Source organism: Aspergillus versicolor (genome assembly GCF_001890125.1).
Source record: "Aspergillus versicolor CBS 583.65 unplaced genomic scaffold ASPVEscaffold_1, whole genome shotgun sequence".
NCBI classification, from domain to species: Eukaryota; Fungi; Ascomycota; class Eurotiomycetes; order Eurotiales; family Aspergillaceae; genus Aspergillus; species Aspergillus versicolor.
This window is the reverse complement of record NW_024467524.1, coordinates 4,894,486-4,912,518: the sequence shown is the minus strand read 5'-3', so window position 1 is coordinate 4,912,518 and position 18,033 is coordinate 4,894,486. Positions and strand designations below refer to the sequence as shown.

Here is an 18,033-nt window from a genome sequence, read left to right as displayed (position 1 = left end):
AAGAAAGAAAGAAAGAAAGAAAGAAAGAAAGAAAGAAAGAAAGAAAGAAAGAAAGAAAGAAAGAAAGAAAGAAAGAAAGAAAGAAAGAAAGAAAGCAAATATTGAATGTGATCAGGCAACGGCAGGATGAGACCGTATGTGAGTAGGTAGTACGTTCTTTAGAGGTGAGTAGTATCCAACTCAGTTAAGCCGAAGTCTGGGGGCGCTCTTCCCGCTGGCGGGAATGGCCGCGGAGGGATGCTGCCGCTGCATGGAGGGAGCGCGAACGAGATTGTGGTCGTTGATCAGCTTCTGTTTGAACGTACGACAAGGCAGGGACTGTGTTGAAGTCAGTTTCATAATTTAATCATGCTTAAAATGTGAGTTTGTATAAGAGTAAATAACATACCGCTAAATCCGTAACCATGGGCAGCCCCTTCTCTGTTTTGAGGGTTGATTTCCACTCGAATGGCAATATTAAGCCCGCCATGCATATCGCCTGTGCTGCCAACACCGTCCGCGGCCGGGTGAGCGGAACCGGCCGCCGACTCACCTTTGTGCAACGGAGAGTGTCCATCTTTAGGAATTGGGAGTCGCTCGGCGGTTTGCTGTGCCGCATCCCCATTGGTGGGGGGCGTCTCGATTTCGGTAATGCAGGCATAGTTGCGAGAGGGCATGGTGACCTTGTTCCAAGAGGCACTCTTCTCTACTCCTCCTGGTTGACCATCGACGAAGTCCATAAGTGTTTCATCGGTCTCTGGATCCAAGTGGTGAATCTTATTTCTTCGCGCCAGAAGGTTTGCAACAGCCTTGGGAGGTGGCTTGTTGGTGATGGCGCTACTGACAACGTTGACCATGTACCGAGGATCATTCTCACTATGGATACCCAACTTAGGGTTTGCGTAGAATCGCCCGACGGCCGCCAAGTGCACGTCACCTCCCAGAATTGTTACGCGGACGGAATTGTTCTTGGAGAACTCTTGAAGGCGTTGGATGAACTGTCTGCGCTCCCGCTTATGCTGGCGGGCTGTGTAATGGTCATCAAGGTCATCCAGCAGATCCACCTGGCCATCAAATTGGTTGAAAAGGCCGCCGGCAAGCCCAAATCGCTTGTTCAATAATCGAATGGGAGCAATTATCGGTGAACTTAGGATATTCTCGAGCCACGCAAGGCGTGGGTAAGCTATCGGAACACCTAGAAGCACGACCAGGTGTTTAATATCGCCATGCGCGGCCGAAACCTCTTGCTGTAGCCGAGAGAAAATAAGGTCGTAGGTCTCCGGATAATTTACCTGGTGGCGGGTACGTTCCGTACGCGCATCCACTCCGATGAATGCCATGCGTTTCCCAAGGCGCATGTACAAATTCCGACTCTTCTCCTCAACGTACGGGCCAGGGCGCTTGCCAATGACCCAGCTATTATCCTCTGCCTCGTTCTCCAGCACAAAGGTATCCTCCAACTGTCGGGGATCGGCACCTGCAGTACCATTGACGGCCTGCATAGTTTGCGGAGCATCGGTGGTGTAGGTAGATTTCGGCGGCGGAATGTGATGCTGGAACAAACAGTAGTATTTGAACGCAACTCCGCCGATGCCACGGAAGACGGCGCACTTCATAAAGTGGTCAGTGTAAGAGCCGAACCCATCAATGATATCGTGGTCGTCCCAGATGTTGATCTGAGGGATTCGCCCATTCGCCTCTTTGAAGGGCTCAGTAGAGTACCACCGGACATAATTTGCAAAATAGTACTCATCACACCTAGCCCGCAGGTCATTGTCGAAGGAGTGCGTGCGCCTTTTGTGGGGGTTGGAGATGGAGGTCCATTCCTTCAGCGGACCGTCAACGCGGATACCGTCATTATAGATCTGGTCGCCACCACCAATCATGACGTGGAATGGCTTCTGTGCGTGCACGCGCAATACGTCACTCCACAAGTTGGGACCGACCCAGGCATCCATGTCCGTACCAACGGAGAAGCCATTGCAGGAATGGAACATGAGGCGCATGGACTGGGTGCGCGAAGGCACGACGAAATCCCAAGGCGATTGAACCTCACCACCCTCGACATAGCGGAGACCAGGAATAGTGTATGACCATCGCGCCTCGTAGTCCTCCAGAGGTAATGTGAGAGAGAAGCGCCAGAAAGCTTTCTTGGGGTCTTCAAAAAGGCGCTGGCCGTCAATCGCAACGCCTTGGGTGTTTGCGACAGCCTCGGAGAGGGCTGAGTCGGGGACAACGGGACCGGCTTGGCGCAGGAATAGTCGAGGTTGGGGCTGGCCGGGATTTGTGACAATCAGGACACTTCCATGCCAAATGGATGAAGAGGGCGTAACATCCATGTTCTTGAAGTTGAGCAGGGGGCCGCAAGTGACGTCGACTTGGGCGTCGGGCTCAGAAACACCGGCATTGGGAGCAACGCCTGTGGCAGAAACATTCAGTTGTTAGTCAAAACAAAAAAGGAGCCATCCATAGTGTTCGGTAGATGATTACCTGAGTAGGCCATTATTACTCGGAGCAAAGTAAAAGGGAATTAATTGAACGAGCGCGAACCCGTCCCGGACGGAAATTATCTGGCAGTATTCGATGCGAAAAGATGTAAGAAAGTACAAGGGGGGTATCCAGAAGAAACCAATTGACGAATATGGTAACGGGGGAGAGGAGGAGAGAGATGAGGAGCAGGGAGATTAAGAGACTCAGAGACTCAGCTGCTGGTGGAGCTGAACTGGGCCCAGGACTTGGGAGGGATTAAGTAGGGAACCTTGTTTGGATTTTGGAAGGAACGGAGGTTGGATCCAGGGACCAACAGAACGGGCCACATTAATACACAACACCTCTTAGTTAATAAAAATCTTGTTCACAGACTAGCACAGCTATAGAAGTTAATCAGCATTGATCATGATGAGCCTAGGCAGCACAATTCGCACCCCTGTGATTAAATCTCCCTTTATGCCCAGCTCGGCTTCCGATCCTCAGGTCAAACAAGGCTCGTGGCTCGCGGCTCGCGGCCCACGTTCTCCCAGTAGGGCTGACAATGGCATCCTCAACCTCGCGATCTACAAGTACAACAGTATATATCAAGACCAACAGAAGATAGATCTTCGATAAGCTCTCTCGCCGGGCCGTTTGGTATTCAGGTCATGCCCTATAACCCTGCAAAATGACTGAGACCGTATGATACCACGAGAGACCTTCCTTGTACTATTGGACGGAGCTGAGCCACAGCCCAGCCACCCCTCACTGCTTCGAGTCAGATGTGTGGCTGGCGCAGCAGAAACGAAGGAACACACGGTGACGCAGTCAGATAGCCAGTCGGGCTTGAATCGGGTAATAATGGTGCAGATGCGATCGTGCATCAAGCAGTTCACTGGCTCCTCAAATTTTTTGCTGGACGCGAACCTTGGTAGCGGAGAAACGAGATTATGAATCCAAATCCATGAGTTATCATTGATTAAAGACTATCAATTATTCTCCGCTTCTGACCCATCGCCTTTCTTGGCGTTTCTGTACTCTGTACAGCAGTCTACTCTGTACAACCGCACTCCTCTGTACAAAGTGCCCTTTTTTTCTTTTTTTTTTTTTTTCCCCTCTAACTACGCCATCATGGACTGCCACATGCGGATGAATAAAAAAAACCCAGACGCAAAGCAATCGAAGACGCAGTCCGATCAGTATCTCTCAAGAATTGCTTCAATGGGTGACACCTAAATGCCAAACAAACAAACAGCCCGAACCCCCGGGAACATGTGAACCGGAAATTGAATCAAACTGTCGCCAGAAATATCCCAAACTCCGTGGGTGCTCATCCTGGTTCTCTGTCCACTCGATTAATATTAGAATGCTGGAGAGGAGACGAGAATCCGGGCCATCCTGCACCAAATCCATGTTAACCATCCAACGATGACTGTCAATTCCCAACACAGGCTATTAAATTCTAATGCCCATTTCCTCCAACAAATCTCCAAACTTGTCGCTGTTCGCAAACGTATCTAGCTCAGGGTTGGCGTGCACCATCTCTAGCGCCTGTTCCAGGAGCATAGAAAACGAAAGGTGATGACATCCAGTAACTTCAAACTTGTTGCACGGCTCGGTGGCAGGGTTGACAATCTCGGGAGACCCAGGACTGAGGCATCGTTCTGAGGGTACGGGAGAAACCTGCCGAGATTTCGGCGAAGGAGTTCTAGGTATCTCAGTTCGGTTAATTGCCTTGAGATCTATAGATCGCCGTTCGGTTTTGGCGAGGATATCTTGAAGTACCGTCTCTTGGCTCTGAACGACTTCGGTTTCAGGGACGATGAACAGTTCCTCCAGCCGCTGCTCAACGCGCTTCTTTCTCTGCATGCGCTCGTTGTAGCGTATCTGATTGCATGTTTCAAGTCCAGGCGCTTCCCAACTCTGCCCTTTCAAGCTACCATCTTGCTCGGACTTTTCAAAGGTGTATAGGTCGTTGGTATACTGGTTGATCATCGTTTTGTACTTGTATTGCTCCTTCGAGTGGCCATCCCGCACAGCAAACCACGCCCTGTACGAGGCCCTTTGGAGGATCAAACGACCCTGTTCAACATAGGAGCCAAGTCTTGCCTGGAAGTCAGGAAGGGATACAGCATTCTGCTTAAAAAGAATCCCGCTAAAGTCCAATAGCCACTGGCACCACAGTGTAGCAATAATAATCTCAAGACCGGGGTCGTCGTCGGACTCCAAAGCCAAGCAATTGGGACTTGAACTGAGAATACCCATTCCAACATGCATCCCTCCTTTCCCAAGGCTGGTATCCATGATCTGTGTGAGGTCGGGGACTGTGGTGGTATACATATTGCTGCCATTGTCCCAGACACACCAAATATCGCTGAGGTCATGAGGAAACCAGTCGAAGCGCCGGGCGTACAGAGTTTTGCAGTCATAGTCGAAACCCAGGACGTAGTATCGACCACCGAAGGAAGGGTTTCGCTCCGCAAAATGCACTCGATCTGCTATCGGTAAGATACCAAACAAAAGCTGAGGCTGATCACCAGGAGAGCATTGGGATATCAGTGCTCGATCTTCTGCGAACTCTTCGTACGGGAAAGGACGACAATCAGCACCATCAAATAGGTACATGCTGTCACGGCGAACCTCCAGCGTCTGGCCCTTTTCAGCAGAGCAGAGATACAAATGGTAGTCGACAATGTGCCACGGATGACTGACGACATATGCGGGAGGGTCTGAACGTCGTCGGTCCTTGTTCTCGTGTTCGAGCGGTTCGTAGTCGTCTTCTTCGATCATTGAACTATCAATTGCAAACATTAACGTTTCTTCATCCTGCTCAGTCACCCCGCCGTACTGGATATCTTCAGCTTCTTCGATGCAGTTCAGCATTCCTGGCTCAGTCACATCGTTCATTTCCTTCATCGCCTCGTGAGCATACGGTAGTGTATCCTCACTTGACAAAACACGCTCTTCATCTTCCTCGTACGATGTTAATGCCTTTCTTTCTAGCAGCCCGCGAGCCAATCTGAGCTCCTCTCTGGTTCTCTTCATCTTGAAAACCGGAGTGACAGATTCTGCCCTAGCCGCCGCTGCTGCTTCCCCGGGTACACTACCCTCGATCTTGGACGACATTGAACAGCTGCTATCAGAACAAAGCTTGACAAATCCAAAGTAGCAGGGAGTGGAGAGGTGAATATGAGAAAGAATCAAGACGTGGACATGAAAGATACCGGAAAGTTAAAGAAACTGGAAAAGCTTTGCACTGAACGGCAAAGGAGAAGCCAAAATGCATTGTACAAGGTGGCTAAAATCTAAGAAAGGGACAAAAAGTGGTATTTTCCTAACTTGAGGGGGTAGTTGTGTGCAGAAGAGCTCAAAACGTGCGCATTGGATTCTGCAGTCTTTGTCCTCACTATTCCCTCATGGAACTTGAATCTATAGTTATTTGAATGACCTCAGAATACAAGCCCCAGATTCTTCTCCTCTGCCTCGCATCCCGGGACTAACTTGACGAAACGCACCACTCGCTCTTCAGCAGACTCTCTGAAGCTGCCCCTTGCCCAAACGGGGAATCAGTCAACACACCAGACAACCTCGTCGACAGCTACCTGGATAGGCGACATTCTGCACCTCAATAATTGTCATTCACGCACCAAATAAACAGAGACGAATATAGAAATGATGCAAACAAAATGAAAACATGAAAAATCCTTCTAGAGGCTATCATGTTTCACAGTCCAAACTAAATTCCCCTAAACGCGACCTCTAGTTCTATAGCTGAACACAATATGTAACACGCTGGTTCTACTAATAGAGCATGGGCATACCGTATATTAGATGAACTTCGCTTTCGTTCAAGGATTTCTTGTTTTGCCAGAGGAATCTAATTCATAGTTGCCATACAAACACGCTATCCAGGTGCCAAACGATGAAGTACTCAAAGTCTTGGAAGTACGGTTCTTTGTTCAAGGTGTGGCCCTGGGCTCTCCCTGGAAGCTCGGTGTGCTACAAAGTTTGAAAAGCTCAAGAGAGATGGCTCAATAAGATAGACTGGGTATTTATTTATGAAATCACGTCTAAGAAGAGAAATTGGCACCGGGTAATTATACAAAAAAAAGCAGTAAAATACAATCAAGAAGATACTATCGCTTCTCTCATCTGTCTTGCTAGCACAGCTCCCAGAATAGACCAATTGGTGCTACCGTGAGATAACCTTATCCAGCCAAGCTCTATTCCTTTCCCGTTCCTTGCGCATATTCTCTCTCCAATTAAGTGCGAAAATTGCACCGGTCAAATATCCGCCAAGGTGTGCATAATAGTCAAGCTTGGGCATCCGACGGTTCATTACGGCGCCGGCTATGTCAAAGGTAACTAGGCCAGCAAGAAACATCCAAGCTGGTGCAGAGAGCTGTTGTTGCCAGTCGCGGGGTAGGAATGCGATTGTCCATTTTTCACTGGGGAAAAGGTTAGCACGTACTCTAGTCACGAGTCCTATTGAAGTTGAAATTTACTCTGAATGAATAAGACCGGACGCAGCAACCATGCCGGCGATTGCTCCACTGGCTCCGAGAGAAGTGATGAAAAGTGAGTTCTTCAGGACATGGGTTGTCAGCGATGCGAATGAGCCTAGTACACCAGATGCAAGGTACAGGGCAAGGAAATTGCCTCGGCCGATGTCGTCGTGCACTTGAATAGGATGTTAGCACGGTCGAGCTAGTGGGACAGGGTAGTAAGGACAGGAGATATGACAAGTACTCACGTCTAGTGCCGAAAATCCAGAGAACAAACATATTGATGCCTAGATGAGTGATAGTCTGGTGGCTGAAGACATTTCCAACGAGACTGAATACACGGGGGTAGGCAGGAACGCTGATGAAATAACGGTTAAGGAGCCTCCATGCTGGTGGCCAAGCTCGCCATAGTGCGAAAACTCCAACGTTTATACCAATGATAGCACCCACCGTCGCAGCCGCAGGTGGTAGATTTGGCCACATACGATCTGTCCTCGCCGGAGCTTCGTATGTCACAGCGAAACCGTAGCATAGTCCAAGAGTAAGGAGAGTGAAGATAAGGGCCGGAAGCAGACGGGTGCTCTATGAAATCCGTCAGCAGGACATGTTGCGCCATAAGGCCATGGTATTTACCGTCGTCAGAGCACTAAAATCCGCATCAGTATCCGTCGCTCGCAAGTGATGTTTTTGTATCCATGCAAGAAGCGGTCTCTGGCTAGGGTCGGCTCTCCCTCTGACTGTATTCCCCTGTCAGTAATTCCTGGTCTCAAAAGTCCAAGTTCACAATAGCATACCCTCCAGTGCAGATGTGTCCTCAAACTTCTGAAGCGCAGTGTTCTTTGCCAGGTGCTGCTTCAGCTTCTCTCGGTCGTGCTCCTCACCCTCGAGCCATTCCTGCCGTTTGTTTTCTGCCTCCGCGAGGAGTCTCTCCTCATTTCGTTTGCGGATTTCCGCTAAGACACTCTTCCCTGACGGGTCGTTCTTCTCGCCCAACTCTGCCCCATATGATCCACTTTGAGGTTTATATAGTCCCAAGTCTTCTGCTTGCCGGATAAATTTCTCTTCCGTTTCTCGCTCTTCTCTTTCGATTCGGGCCATGATAGCGGCATCCTCGTCAAGAGGATAGTTCTTTCGGAGATATTCTAAACCCTTATCAAGTATAGCAGGATGCGAGACACGTTTGATGTCGGCGGGGAGATCGAGATCGAGTGTACCGGCAAGGCGTCGAGCTTGGAGCACGGAGAGGACGCGGTTGCCCATGGCCGGAGATAGCTTGGTTCGGGTTCCAAATACCTGTTCAATCTCTGCTTTGGAGAACGGTTCATTGCGAAGCTGGACTCCCTTCTCAATTGGCGGGGGCGACGGCTTGCTCGATGATAGAGGAGCGGAGCTCTGAAAGGTGCGCGAGAGAGCCCGGTTCAGAGAGGGGGAACATTTTGCTTTGGGGGTGGCCACTCGTGAGAAGATCACGGTGAGAGGTCTCACGGAGCTCAAGAGCCGTCGCGGGGTGCTGTCTAGGCACCAGATTGGAGAGATTTGTCGACCAAGTGAGCGGCATGGCGCTAGGTTTGGCGGGTGCAAGCTTGGAGACCGAAGCCCCAAGCATGGTGTGCGCCATGCTACGCAAAAGACATTGCTCATATCCTGCGGCTTGGGAACAAAAGCCTGTCCTAGAATGCGGCGTAGAAGATGACTTGGATGATGCACTGGCTACAGATTGCGGAATGGTTGTCTTCCCCGATTATCTTCTCCGCAGTCGCCGAAAGTTGTTCCGAGCATGTTTCATTGAGCTCTTGCGGGTACGGTTTTCTACGGGATGATAGGTTTTTTTAAGTATTTTTCGTCCGTAGAAATGTATATTATAATATTTTCTGTCTTTCACTTTCGCCTTTATTTTTTTGACTGCGAGCAAATGATTGATACCCCAATTGATTACTAGTAGGTTCCAGCGCAACCGTGTAAAGATATATAATCATGCTGCCAACCTAAAACCATCGATTTTGCCCCTCCTTATCGTATTCTACTGACCAATACTCCCGCGAAACCGCAAAACTACTCAACATTCTCATACAACGGATACTAAAACAGCTAAATGTCCGTCGAAACCCTTCCGATAACGCCTGTTGCCTTCGCGGAGGCTATCAAAGAGCTGAGCCTCCCCGTCCTCTACGCCAAAGTTGCCGAACTGAGAAACTCCGTCGCACATCTCCAGCGCTCAAACCAAGAACTCCGCCTCTTCATTACGGAGTCATGCGAAAGCGACGCCGAAAAACAAGAGTTGGAGGGATATATTGCGGAGAACGAAGGGGTGAAGGGGTCCATGAATGAGCGGATTCGGCTGTGCAAGGCGGAAGTTGAAGGAAGGGGCAACGCTTGGATCGAGCTAGACCCCGAAGCGAATGAGGCTACAACTACGAGGAGGGAAGAAAACCAGGAGCGGGAACAAGACCGACCAGCTGCCCCGGGATCTACAGCCGGTGCTGCAGTGAATGGTGCAAGTTCGACCGCAAATGAACCAACGGAGGAATCAGGAACGGAGGAATCAAGAAGCCGAGATGGGGATGGAGACGAGGGAGTATATCTTTGATGATTTGAGTTGGATTTCATCTCTCACTTGGCCACGTTCTTCCAGGAAGGGATATTTCGCTCGGTAACGAGCCCCTTCTTGCGATGAGATACCAGGTCTGAACTACACGGGCCATCACCGGCAGGTGACCACGCACCTGATCGCCGCCAGACAGTGGACAACAGCTCTACGACATACTTCTACTATGCATACTCAGCTTATGCGGTTGGATGATCTGGCCATGTACCTCCATTGTTCGATTGGTTGTCCAAGCTAAACTAATTGACGCATGATATGTGTCCATCTGAGATCTTCTGCATTGGTCTAGATGAAATAGTAACGTTTATGGGAGGTTTCGCGCGCGAGTAAAATAAAGGGAGGGGATATGCATAATCACAAGAACAGAATGTTCGCTCTGCGTGCTAAATGCTCGAATTCTCAACCGTGTTCGCATTATCAGCCGATCATCCATATGCTGGAAAATGGCAACAACCGAAAGCAGGAATGGCAATGATAGTAAATCAAAAGAAATCGGGTTCCAACGCCAGGTTAGAAACATGTTCGTCATCAAAGGAAGAAGAGGTACTATGTTATCGAGATTAGCTAGAGCCCTGCTGCCCCCAGTGACCACCGGAAAGAGCCTCTGGCGGGATACGCTGCTGCTTGATGAACAGGTCAATCAGGGGCTGCATCGGCTCCATTTCCTTGTCAGATACAAGCTTGTAGTATTTCGCAACAGTAACAAAATGAACAAAGCACATGTTGAGGATGTCATGCTTGTTAATGTGCCAGAAGGGGTTCAGCCAGTGTGCATGGTATAGATGCGCATAGCAGCGGAACATCTGCTTCATAATCCCCTGGCAGTCTTTGTAGAAAGTCCGTGGAAAGCCGCTGGACTTGCCGATCCAATCCTCACCGGCGGCATTGGCGGCGGCATTTGAGGCTTGAGCGCCCAAAGCCTCATTAAGCGCAAACGTCTCAGGGACTCCCGTTACTTTCTCTGTTGGGAACATCACTGGGTCATGAATCTTGCTGACAATCCATTTCTCCACCCGGTTGATGAACTTGGGAGCGGAGATTTTTGCGGCTTGTGAATCCACGAGCCAAGTGTAAGTCAGACTGGATGACAGTCAGTAAGCTGTAAAATAGATGGCTGCACAGTTCGATAAAACATACCGGCCAGCAGACATGGTTGGGCAGGTGGTCTCGTTGCAAATGGGAAGTCCGGTATTACTATTCACTTCTTGAATGACTTGGAGCATGCCATGAAGTAGACGGTATTGTTCAACGACTGTATGGTAAAAGACAAGATATTAAGCCGAGCCCCAGACGGTGGGGTTGCGAGATACTTACTTTGGTGGGCTAGCCATTCTCCGAGTTCCACGTTCTTTGGGCAAGCGCACAGCGTTAAGAAGTTACCCTTAACATTAAGCGGCGCATATTTCTCCTGAAAAAAGTACTTTGGGGCATCGGGGTCGTAAACAGCAGTGTTCTCGATGGTGGAGTGGTTCGAGGCCAAAGACGGTGAATTAGACACATGGCCAGGAGGGCCCTGGGAAGCGGGGGACTGGGTAGGGCTTCCGGTATTCATCTTGTTGGCGTTGTTATTGTTTTTATTATTGCCGCCTCTGCCAAAACCTTGGCGGCTGTATAAAAGCAGCTGTGTTAGTATTTGTGACCCAGATTTGCGTAGAGCTGGGAAGTGACCAGGGTTATAACAGTAGGGAGAAAAAGGGGAACATGGGCGCAGAACAAACAAGCACAAAGAGAGCAGCAATACCAATGCAGTTAAGCAAATAGCGCGGCATCCTGACTCCGTGTTCAGGGGCTCTATTCAATATGCATTTTAAGGAGACGCGGCAATGGAATATGCTTTGCAGGTGTTTTGAGTATGCATTAAAGGGGAGGGAACGTGAGGGGCAAGGAAGTAGTTGTACTTACACGCTCTGAAAGAACGTAGCCATGATTGATGAAGAAGAGCTAGATAGATTGCCGGCTCAAGAGACGTGTCCAAAATGGAGCTAAAAGGGCACGGGGAGAAAGTTGGCTGAGAATGGAGATAGCAGCGGCTCTTGGTTGGGGTCTGCAACTCTTCTGCTGCCCGCTCTTCCTCAGTTCCGGACTCTTGTCTCAAACTTCCAATCATCGCTTGGGTCTGGCCCCGGGGAGCTGCCGCCGCTAAGCTTCTCTGAGCTCGGAATGGATTATTCTGCGTTCCTACTATCGGCGCCTCAGGCCCCACAGTCATGCATGCTCTGCTTTCGGATTCACCTCCAGACTGAATCGCAGTGTGCTTCACTAAAGCTCACCGCTTGCAATTACGGGATTGCAGCGTCGTGGATTATCAGACTGTTTTTTCCAGCATTACTTGTATCTTATTGCCTTTCCCACCCCGCCTGGCCCGTCCAATTGAGATAGCTATCTCCGTTTTGGCTGGCCATGTCTTCGTCTGATGAAGACGTGGTTCGTCGTCCTGCCCGGAGCGGCGCCGACCAACCCTTGAGCGAGGCTGGAAGTGCACCTGGTAGCCCGGCGCCTATGTCTGACGCTGGAAGTATGAATGGCACCGGTGATGACGACGCGGATCTATTTGGATCTGACGGCGGATCCGACACAGGATTTGATCAAGATGCAGAGTATGCGCCTTTCCCCTCAGCTTACGACACAACACTTTCGTGCACTTTCGTATATTCGGATACCGCAATAGTTATGACGTACTAATATGCTTGCAGCCAACATAAGCGAACCCTCGATGATCGGGAACTTGATTCGGCGGACGATGAGGATCGATATGATCGGGCTGGCGATCGGATGGATTATGAGGATGGGGGCGAAGGAGAGCTCCAAGAAACAGTGAATATCATGGACTTGAGCTTGGCCCGGGCCCCGGAGCCAAGGTCGTCCAACGGCGAGGTTTGTGCCCGTGTTCTGTGATTGTCATGACCTCTTACTCATTGCGCTGCCCCAGGTATACACGATGCCGGTCCCGAATTTCCTTTCTGTAGAAACGGAGGAGTTTAATCCAGAAACCTATGTTGCCCCCCCATACTCAACTGCTGCAACATCTCTTTGCTGGCGCTATGACCCTAATGACGAGGGCTTCCTTCAGTCTAACGCCCGCGTCATTCGCTGGGAGGATGGTTCTATGACACTTCAGCTGGCGTCTGCCCCCAAAGAACAGTACAGGATAGCGACAAAACCTCTTGCTCCCCTCAATAAGTCTGGCGACTACGATACGAAATTGGACTCCCATGTGTATCTCGGAGCTGCATCCGAAACGTCGGGCGTGTTCCGATTGACTTCTCATCTAACTCATGGACTTACCGTATACCCTACTACTGTGGAAACAGATGATGCGGTTCAACGACTTCAGGAATCTCTAGCTGCAGCTTCTCGCGGTGGCAAGAAGACGGTCGATGGCTCGGCACCTGTCATCGAGGTGAAGGAAGATCCCGAACTTGCCAAACGACAAGCTGAGCTCGCGGAACGTGAAAAACTCAAGGCGGCACGTCGTCGCGAACAACTGGCAGATAGGGAAATGGATCGCGGCCGCCGAACTGGCATGTCGCACCGAACCGGAGGTGCCGGACTTACTGTGGGTGGCTTGGAAGATGATGACGGTTTGCTCGCTACAAGACCACGTACGAAGAAGACGCGTCGTCCTAACCGTAGGGGCGAAATCTACACCGATGACGAGGAGGAGTATGATCGCCGTGGCCGAACGCGGGAAGATGAATATGATGAAGACGATGGCTTCCTTGTCGGTAGTGATGAAGAGCCAGAGGTCGTGGATGATGATGAAGACGAAGACGTTTTGGAGGATGAGGATATGGATGCAGAAGGAGAAGAAGACCTTGCACCTCCTAAGCCTAAAGAAAAGCGGGCATCCCCTGCGGCTGGAGCAGGTTCTCCTCCGGCTAGAAAGAAGAATCGGTATGTGGTGGATGACGACGATGAGGAGTAGCTTCCATCCTCTTCATTACGCAGATTTTCAATTTCTTGACGCCGTACATGAGGATAATACCGCGGTTACTTTTTTAACGACAGCTGTAATTGTATCTACTTTGGGAGAAAATCAATGGCGAATGGGTGATTATTTAATCGGTTTTTTTTGGGACTGCACATAGGAGGGGGAAACAAGATTAAAACAGAAATTCAACGCTCTCTGTATATTGCAGTAAGTACACCGGATGGACGAGTGAAGTTGTCCCCGGTCATTTCATGATACGCGTTCGAAATTAAGTGCTTCCTAAATGACAGCCATTTAATCATACGAAGCGCTTGGTATATTCATTGAGAAGCCCATAACAAACTCAAAACGCCTAAGGTCCAATCATGAATCGTGTCGTATCAAGGCGAAACGCTACTATCGGGGCTCAGAGACGGTACACTCTCCGGGTATTCATCCGACTGAAATCCGAATTTAGCAATGACATTCCTCGCACTCTTTGCGACTCGAATACAAAGCAAATCTTGCTCGTTGTGATTGAGACAATCCTGGTCGGACGGCTGATTAAGACGCTGTTCCGGAGGCAGTGGATGGGAGCTGGGAGATTCATGCCATCGTCGTTGGCGGACCTCCATCTCTTCAATTAAATCAAGTACGCTCGGCGCCTGCTGGGCACAAGTGGTTTGAGCGGCAGGGTCCATCGGCCCACGTATAACACTGAAACGTACTAGTTGGCGGAGGTAATCGTTCCAGGCAGCTCTCACATCTAAAGTTTTGTTCGTTGTTGCGGCATATGCCGGAGGAGCAACTTGGTTCCCCAACTCACAGGCTTCGGCTTTTGAAACGCGTAGCCATGAATCAGCGATCACGTTAAGAAGAGTACCTGTGAACATGACGTTCTGTAGGCCTGTGTCGAATTTTGTTGGGCAGGACTGGCAGCGAATGACGGATTGGGCTGTTCTAGCAGAAATATACAGGGAGCAGATCGTATGTTGCGATATCGGAAAGGGTTTGAGGGAAGAAAGGTGGCTAAGGCAGAGATAGAGATATGAGAGGCAAGAGCATTCTTGATCAGGCGATGCGTTTGAGTTTGACGGCATTATGGGAGGGGTAAGTCCTGGCGGCATTGTGAACGGTTTAGGGGCAGCTGCGGAGACACTAGAGAAATCAGGCCAGGGAGAGGTTGTAGCAGGGACTGAGCTCATAGTGTCGCTAGGAGCTAGTTGCCATGTATGGCGGTGCTCTTCATCAGTCGATAATCGATAAGGAAAACTGTATGGTGCGGGATATATTGATGAGAATAACTGAGGGTCCTCTGTGACGTCTGGAAGTGGCGTTCCTAGATCTGTCGGGGGCATATGAGGGTTTTTGAAGTTGGCCCAAGGGTCATTATCGGGCACATTTATGTACGGTAAGTCGCCATCGTCTTCTCGAAGCCGCTTCTTGGGCGGTCGTCCCATTTGCTTCTGCACTGAGTAGTGACACTTGAGAGACTGTTTGGTGCAACGATTGCATCCTGACGGTTCGCCAGAACATTTAAGTTTACGCTTCCCTGTTGGAAATATTACATTAGTAGAGTTTTCGGGGGAAACGTGTTATGCATAATATAGACTTACTGCACTCATCGCACGCCGCATGTCGTTTGACGGGTTGTGAAGCGGCGGTAGAGACATCTTGGAATATCGAGTCGCCAGTGGATGCGGGGTGTGGCTGCCCCCACTGATAAGCTTCGTACTGCATTTTAATCTCGGATTGCGCACACAATCATGTAGCAATACGTACCCAACAGCAGGGCAGCTTATTTCTCAAACAGAGAAATAAGATGAGGCGTTGCAGCGATATGTCAGCCAGGAGACTGGCGAATGACCCCGATGAAATCTAGATGAAGAGGCGGTATATCACGTGGGCGGTGAGGTTCATATGACATTTCTATTTTTTTTTTTTCAGTCTCCAAGTAAATCTGTGGTTGCGAGCTCCAAGTCTGAGCACTGATTCGCCCATAATGCCGACCTTAAAGGATTCAAAGAAGCGAAAGGCGGTTACGCGGGATGTTGAGGAGGAAGCAGGTGTCTTTTCTGGAGATGAGTTGAATTCTGGGGACTTGAATGGCGCTCTTTCAGACACTGCGCACGACCTTTCGAGTGATGAGGACGCTAGTGACTCGGAAATCGAATTGATTGATGATTTTAGCAGCGATGATGAAGAAGAGGATGATGAGAAGGAGATTGACAGCGATGAAATTCCGTCGGGCGGAGAAGACGGGGGTGTTGTAGCGAAAAAGCTACCTCTAGCGATAAACCTGAATGGTCTGTCTCAAGATAAAAAATTCTCGAGCGAGGAGGAACAACTGAATTACCGCATTGAGAAGGATGCGAATGGAAATGACCGCTACATTTACGATGAAATTAACCCTGATGACAATTCCGACTACTCCGACGTCGAAGAGAATGCGAACACTATCGGCAACATCCCATTGTCTTTCTACGATCAATACCCCCATATTGGCTATGACATTAACGGCAAGAAAATCCTACGCCCTGCAAAGGGAGAGGCCCTTGATGCATTGCTGGATAGCATTGAAATCCCTAAGGGTTGGACGGGTCTTACCGATCCATCGACTGGAAAGCCATTAGAGCTGAGCCAGGATGAACTCGAATTGTTGCGCAAAGTACAAATGAACGAGATCCCAGAGGAGGGCTACAACCCATACGAACCCCTGACCGAGTGGTTTACGACCGAACAGGAAATCATGCCTATTAGTGCTGCGCCTGAGCCGAAGCGTCGTTTCGTACCATCAAAGCATGAAGCTAAACGTGTTATGAAAATTGTGAAGGCTATCAAGGAGGGTCGTATTCTACCATTCAAACCCCCTTCCGAGGAGGACGAAGAAGACAAGGACTTGATTAAGTATGATCTTTGGGCTGATGAAGCTGAGCGACCTGATCATCCCATGCACGTCCCAGCTCCCAAACTCCCACCACCCGGATACGAGGAGAGTTATCACCCGCCGCCTGAATATCTGCCTGATAAGAAAGAACGCAAAACCTGGGAGGAGGCGGATCCTGAAGACCGAGAGCAGGACTTCCTCCCCAACGATTTTGGCTCTCTTCGCAAGGTGCCCGGCTATGAGAGTTTCGTCAAAGAAAAGTTTGAAAGATGTTTAGATCTTTACTTGGCGCCCAGAGTTAGGAGGAGCAAGCTGAATATTGACCCCGAAAGCTTACTCCCCAAACTACCAAGCCCAGAAGAGTTGAAACCGTTCCCGACTGCATGCGCGGCCGTTTTCAGAGGACACAAAGGCCGTGTCCGTAGTCTTGCTGTTGACCCTACCGGTATTTGGCTCGCTACTGGTGGAGACGATGGCACTGTTCGAGTTTGGGAACTGATAACTGGCCGTCAACTGTGGAGCGTCCAAATCGGTGAAGATGAGGCAGTTAATGCAGTTCGTTGGCGTCCGGGTAAGGATGCTGTCATCCTAGCTGCAGCAGCAGGCGACGATATCTTCCTTGCAGTCCCGTCCATTGCCGACCCCGAAACTGAAAAGGCGAGCATGGACCTCCTTGATGCTGGTTGGGGATATGCTGCTTCAAAGCCTGCTCCAAAGGCCACGGACGAGGAAAAGAAGAGCACACCCCCTCAGTGGATACGTCCCTCAGCGGCCCTTGCAGACTCCGGTGTATGCGCTGTGATCCCTCTCCGCTATGTCGCGAAATCGATCTCATGGCACCGTCGAGGAGATTACTTTGTCACAGTGTGCTCTGGCTCCTCGACACCGGCCTCGGTGGCTATTTCAATCCACACTGTTTCTAAACACTTAACTCAGTACCCCTTCCGTCGACGCATCAAGGGTGGAGGCCCACCACAGACAGCTCACTTCCACCCATCGAAACCTATCCTTTTTGTCGCCAACCAACGTACAATCCGTGCCTACGATCTTTCCCGCCAACTTCTCGTCAAGATCGTTCAGCCTGGTGCCCGCTGGATTTCGTCATTCGATATCCACCCAACATCCTCCACTGCCGCAGGTGGTGACAACCTCATCGTCGGTTCTTACGACCGACGTCTCCTCTGGCACGATCTCGAGCTCTCCCAGCGCCCATACAAAACTCTCCGCTACCACCGCAAGGCAATTCGCGCCGTTAAATTCCACCCCGGCGGACGTTATCCCCTCTTTGCCGACGCCAGTGATGATGGCTCTCTTCAAATTTTCCATGGCAATGTCACCGGTGATATGCTCAGCAATGCTAGCATTGTTCCACTCAAGGTCCTGAAGGGTCACAAGATCACCGGAGAACTAGGTATTTTGGATGTCGATTGGCACCCTCGGGAAGCATGGTGTGTTAGTGCGGGTGCAGATGGAACGTGTCGATTGTGGATGTAATCTGGCAGCTTGCTGCAGAGTTCCTGTTAATTTCCCCTCATACCTTGTGCAGAAGGGCGTTTAGGTGTATATAGAGATATTTTTTTGATATCCACAGCATTAAAAAGTAAACGTTTTTCAACTCATCAAGGATATCGTAAGATACCAGTGCGGATAAGCAATATTTGCTCCACGTACTCAAGTT

The 18,033-nt window shown here is 49.9% G+C and overlaps 8 protein-coding genes across 8 annotated transcripts; 3 read left to right on the top strand and 5 right to left on the bottom strand.

Moving 5' to 3' along the window:
- Window positions 1–165: 165 nt before the first annotated feature.
- On the bottom strand, window positions 166–2,676 carry ASPVEDRAFT_303811 (uncharacterized protein). The gene is made up of 3 exons (XM_040810351.1): window positions 2,470–2,676; window positions 389–2,398; window positions 166–318 (listed from the first exon to the last, which is right to left on the bottom strand). The coding sequence occupies exons 1-3, from the start codon at window positions 2,480–2,482 to the stop codon at window positions 185–187; spliced, it is 2,157 nt and encodes a 718-aa protein (XP_040663438.1). The 5' UTR covers window positions 2,483–2,676; the 3' UTR covers window positions 166–184.
- An 860-nt stretch (window positions 2,677–3,536) lies between these two features.
- On the bottom strand, window positions 3,537–5,916 carry ASPVEDRAFT_37098 (uncharacterized protein). Its single transcript, XM_040811389.1, has 2 exons — window positions 5,283–5,916; window positions 3,537–5,213 (listed from the first exon to the last, which is right to left on the bottom strand). The coding sequence occupies exons 1-2, from the start codon at window positions 5,572–5,574 to the stop codon at window positions 3,904–3,906; spliced, it is 1,602 nt and encodes a 533-aa protein (XP_040663437.1). The 5' UTR covers window positions 5,575–5,916; the 3' UTR covers window positions 3,537–3,903.
- A 559-nt stretch (window positions 5,917–6,475) lies between these two features.
- ASPVEDRAFT_37096 (rhomboid protease PCP1) lies at window positions 6,476–8,719 on the bottom strand. Its single transcript, XM_040811388.1, has 5 exons — window positions 7,748–8,719; window positions 7,587–7,690; window positions 7,202–7,535; window positions 6,954–7,128; window positions 6,476–6,896 (listed from the first exon to the last, which is right to left on the bottom strand). Exons 1-5 carry the CDS (start codon window positions 8,592–8,594, stop codon window positions 6,641–6,643), a joined length of 1,716 nt encoding a protein of 571 aa, XP_040663436.1. The 5' UTR covers window positions 8,595–8,719; the 3' UTR covers window positions 6,476–6,640.
- A 161-nt stretch (window positions 8,720–8,880) lies between these two features.
- ASPVEDRAFT_37095 (uncharacterized protein) lies at window positions 8,881–9,694 on the top strand. The gene has a single exon (XM_040811387.1). It carries the CDS (start codon window positions 9,046–9,048, stop codon window positions 9,538–9,540), a length of 495 nt encoding a protein of 164 aa, XP_040663435.1. The 5' UTR covers window positions 8,881–9,045; the 3' UTR covers window positions 9,541–9,694.
- Window positions 9,695–9,744: 50 nt separating this feature from the next.
- ASPVEDRAFT_37094 (Mob1/phocein family protein) lies at window positions 9,745–11,383 on the bottom strand. The gene is made up of 3 exons (XM_040811386.1): window positions 10,873–11,383; window positions 10,696–10,810; window positions 9,745–10,638 (listed from the first exon to the last, which is right to left on the bottom strand). The coding sequence occupies exons 1-3, from the start codon at window positions 11,108–11,110 to the stop codon at window positions 10,119–10,121; spliced, it is 873 nt and encodes a 290-aa protein (XP_040663434.1). The 5' UTR covers window positions 11,111–11,383; the 3' UTR covers window positions 9,745–10,118.
- A 575-nt stretch (window positions 11,384–11,958) lies between these two features.
- ASPVEDRAFT_122579 (Paf1-complex subunit LEO1) lies at window positions 11,959–13,483 on the top strand (the record flags this gene model as incomplete). Its single annotated transcript, XM_040806001.1, has 3 exons — window positions 11,959–12,155; window positions 12,252–12,432; window positions 12,488–13,483. 3 exons carry the CDS (start codon window positions 11,959–11,961, stop codon window positions 13,481–13,483), a joined length of 1,374 nt encoding a protein of 457 aa, XP_040663433.1.
- A 386-nt stretch (window positions 13,484–13,869) lies between these two features.
- On the bottom strand, window positions 13,870–15,208 carry ASPVEDRAFT_120813 (Zn(II)2Cys6 transcription factor rglT; the record flags this gene model as incomplete). The annotated part of the gene is made up of 2 exons (XM_040805825.1): window positions 13,870–15,020; window positions 15,085–15,208. 2 exons carry the CDS (start codon window positions 15,206–15,208, stop codon window positions 13,870–13,872), a joined length of 1,275 nt encoding a protein of 424 aa, XP_040663432.1.
- A 222-nt stretch (window positions 15,209–15,430) lies between these two features.
- On the top strand, window positions 15,431–17,994 carry erb1 (ribosome biogenesis protein ERB1). Its single transcript, XM_040811385.1, has one exon. It carries the CDS (start codon window positions 15,471–15,473, stop codon window positions 17,847–17,849), a length of 2,379 nt encoding a protein of 792 aa, XP_040663431.1. The 5' UTR covers window positions 15,431–15,470; the 3' UTR covers window positions 17,850–17,994.
- Window positions 17,995–18,033: the final 39 nt, after the last annotated feature.

What these genes read in the sequence shown, in the direction of transcription:
- ASPVEDRAFT_303811 (XM_040810351.1), bottom strand. An exon ending in CCATGGTTACGGATTTAGCG is followed by an intron (nt 319 to 388) that starts GTATGTTATTTA and finishes ACTTCAACACAG; the next exon opens with TCCCTGCCTTGTCGTACGTT.
- ASPVEDRAFT_37098 (XM_040811389.1), bottom strand. Translation starts at nt 5,574, where the DNA reads ATGTCGTCCAAGATCGAGGGTAGTGTACCCGGGGAAGCAGCAGCGGCG. An exon ending in TATCCAGTACGGCGGGGTGA is followed by an intron (nt 5,214 to 5,282) that starts CTGAGCAGGATG and finishes ACGACTACGAAC; the next exon opens with CGCTCGAACACGAGAACAAG.
- ASPVEDRAFT_37096 (XM_040811388.1), bottom strand. Translation starts at nt 8,594, where the DNA reads ATGAGCAATGTCTTTTGCGTAGCATGGCGCACACCATGCTTGGGGCTT. An exon ending in GGACACATCTGCACTGGAGG is followed by an intron (nt 7,691 to 7,747) that starts GTATGCTATTGT and finishes AGGGGAATACAG; the next exon opens with TCAGAGGGAGAGCCGACCCT. An exon ending in CTGGATTTTCGGCACTAGAC is followed by an intron (nt 7,129 to 7,201) that starts GTGAGTACTTGT and finishes ATCCTATTCAAG; the next exon opens with TGCACGACGACATCGGCCGA.
- ASPVEDRAFT_37095 (XM_040811387.1), top strand. Translation starts at nt 9,046, where the DNA reads ATGTCCGTCGAAACCCTTCCGATAACGCCTGTTGCCTTCGCGGAGGCT.
- ASPVEDRAFT_37094 (XM_040811386.1), bottom strand. Translation starts at nt 11,110, where the DNA reads ATGAATACCGGAAGCCCTACCCAGTCCCCCGCTTCCCAGGGCCCTCCT. An exon ending in AGAATGGCTAGCCCACCAAA is followed by an intron (nt 10,811 to 10,872) that starts GTAAGTATCTCG and finishes TTTACCATACAG; the next exon opens with TCGTTGAACAATACCGTCTA. An exon ending in CCAACCATGTCTGCTGGCCG is followed by an intron (nt 10,639 to 10,695) that starts GTATGTTTTATC and finishes ACTGTCATCCAG; the next exon opens with TCTGACTTACACTTGGCTCG.
- erb1 (XM_040811385.1), top strand. Translation starts at nt 15,471, where the DNA reads ATGCCGACCTTAAAGGATTCAAAGAAGCGAAAGGCGGTTACGCGGGAT.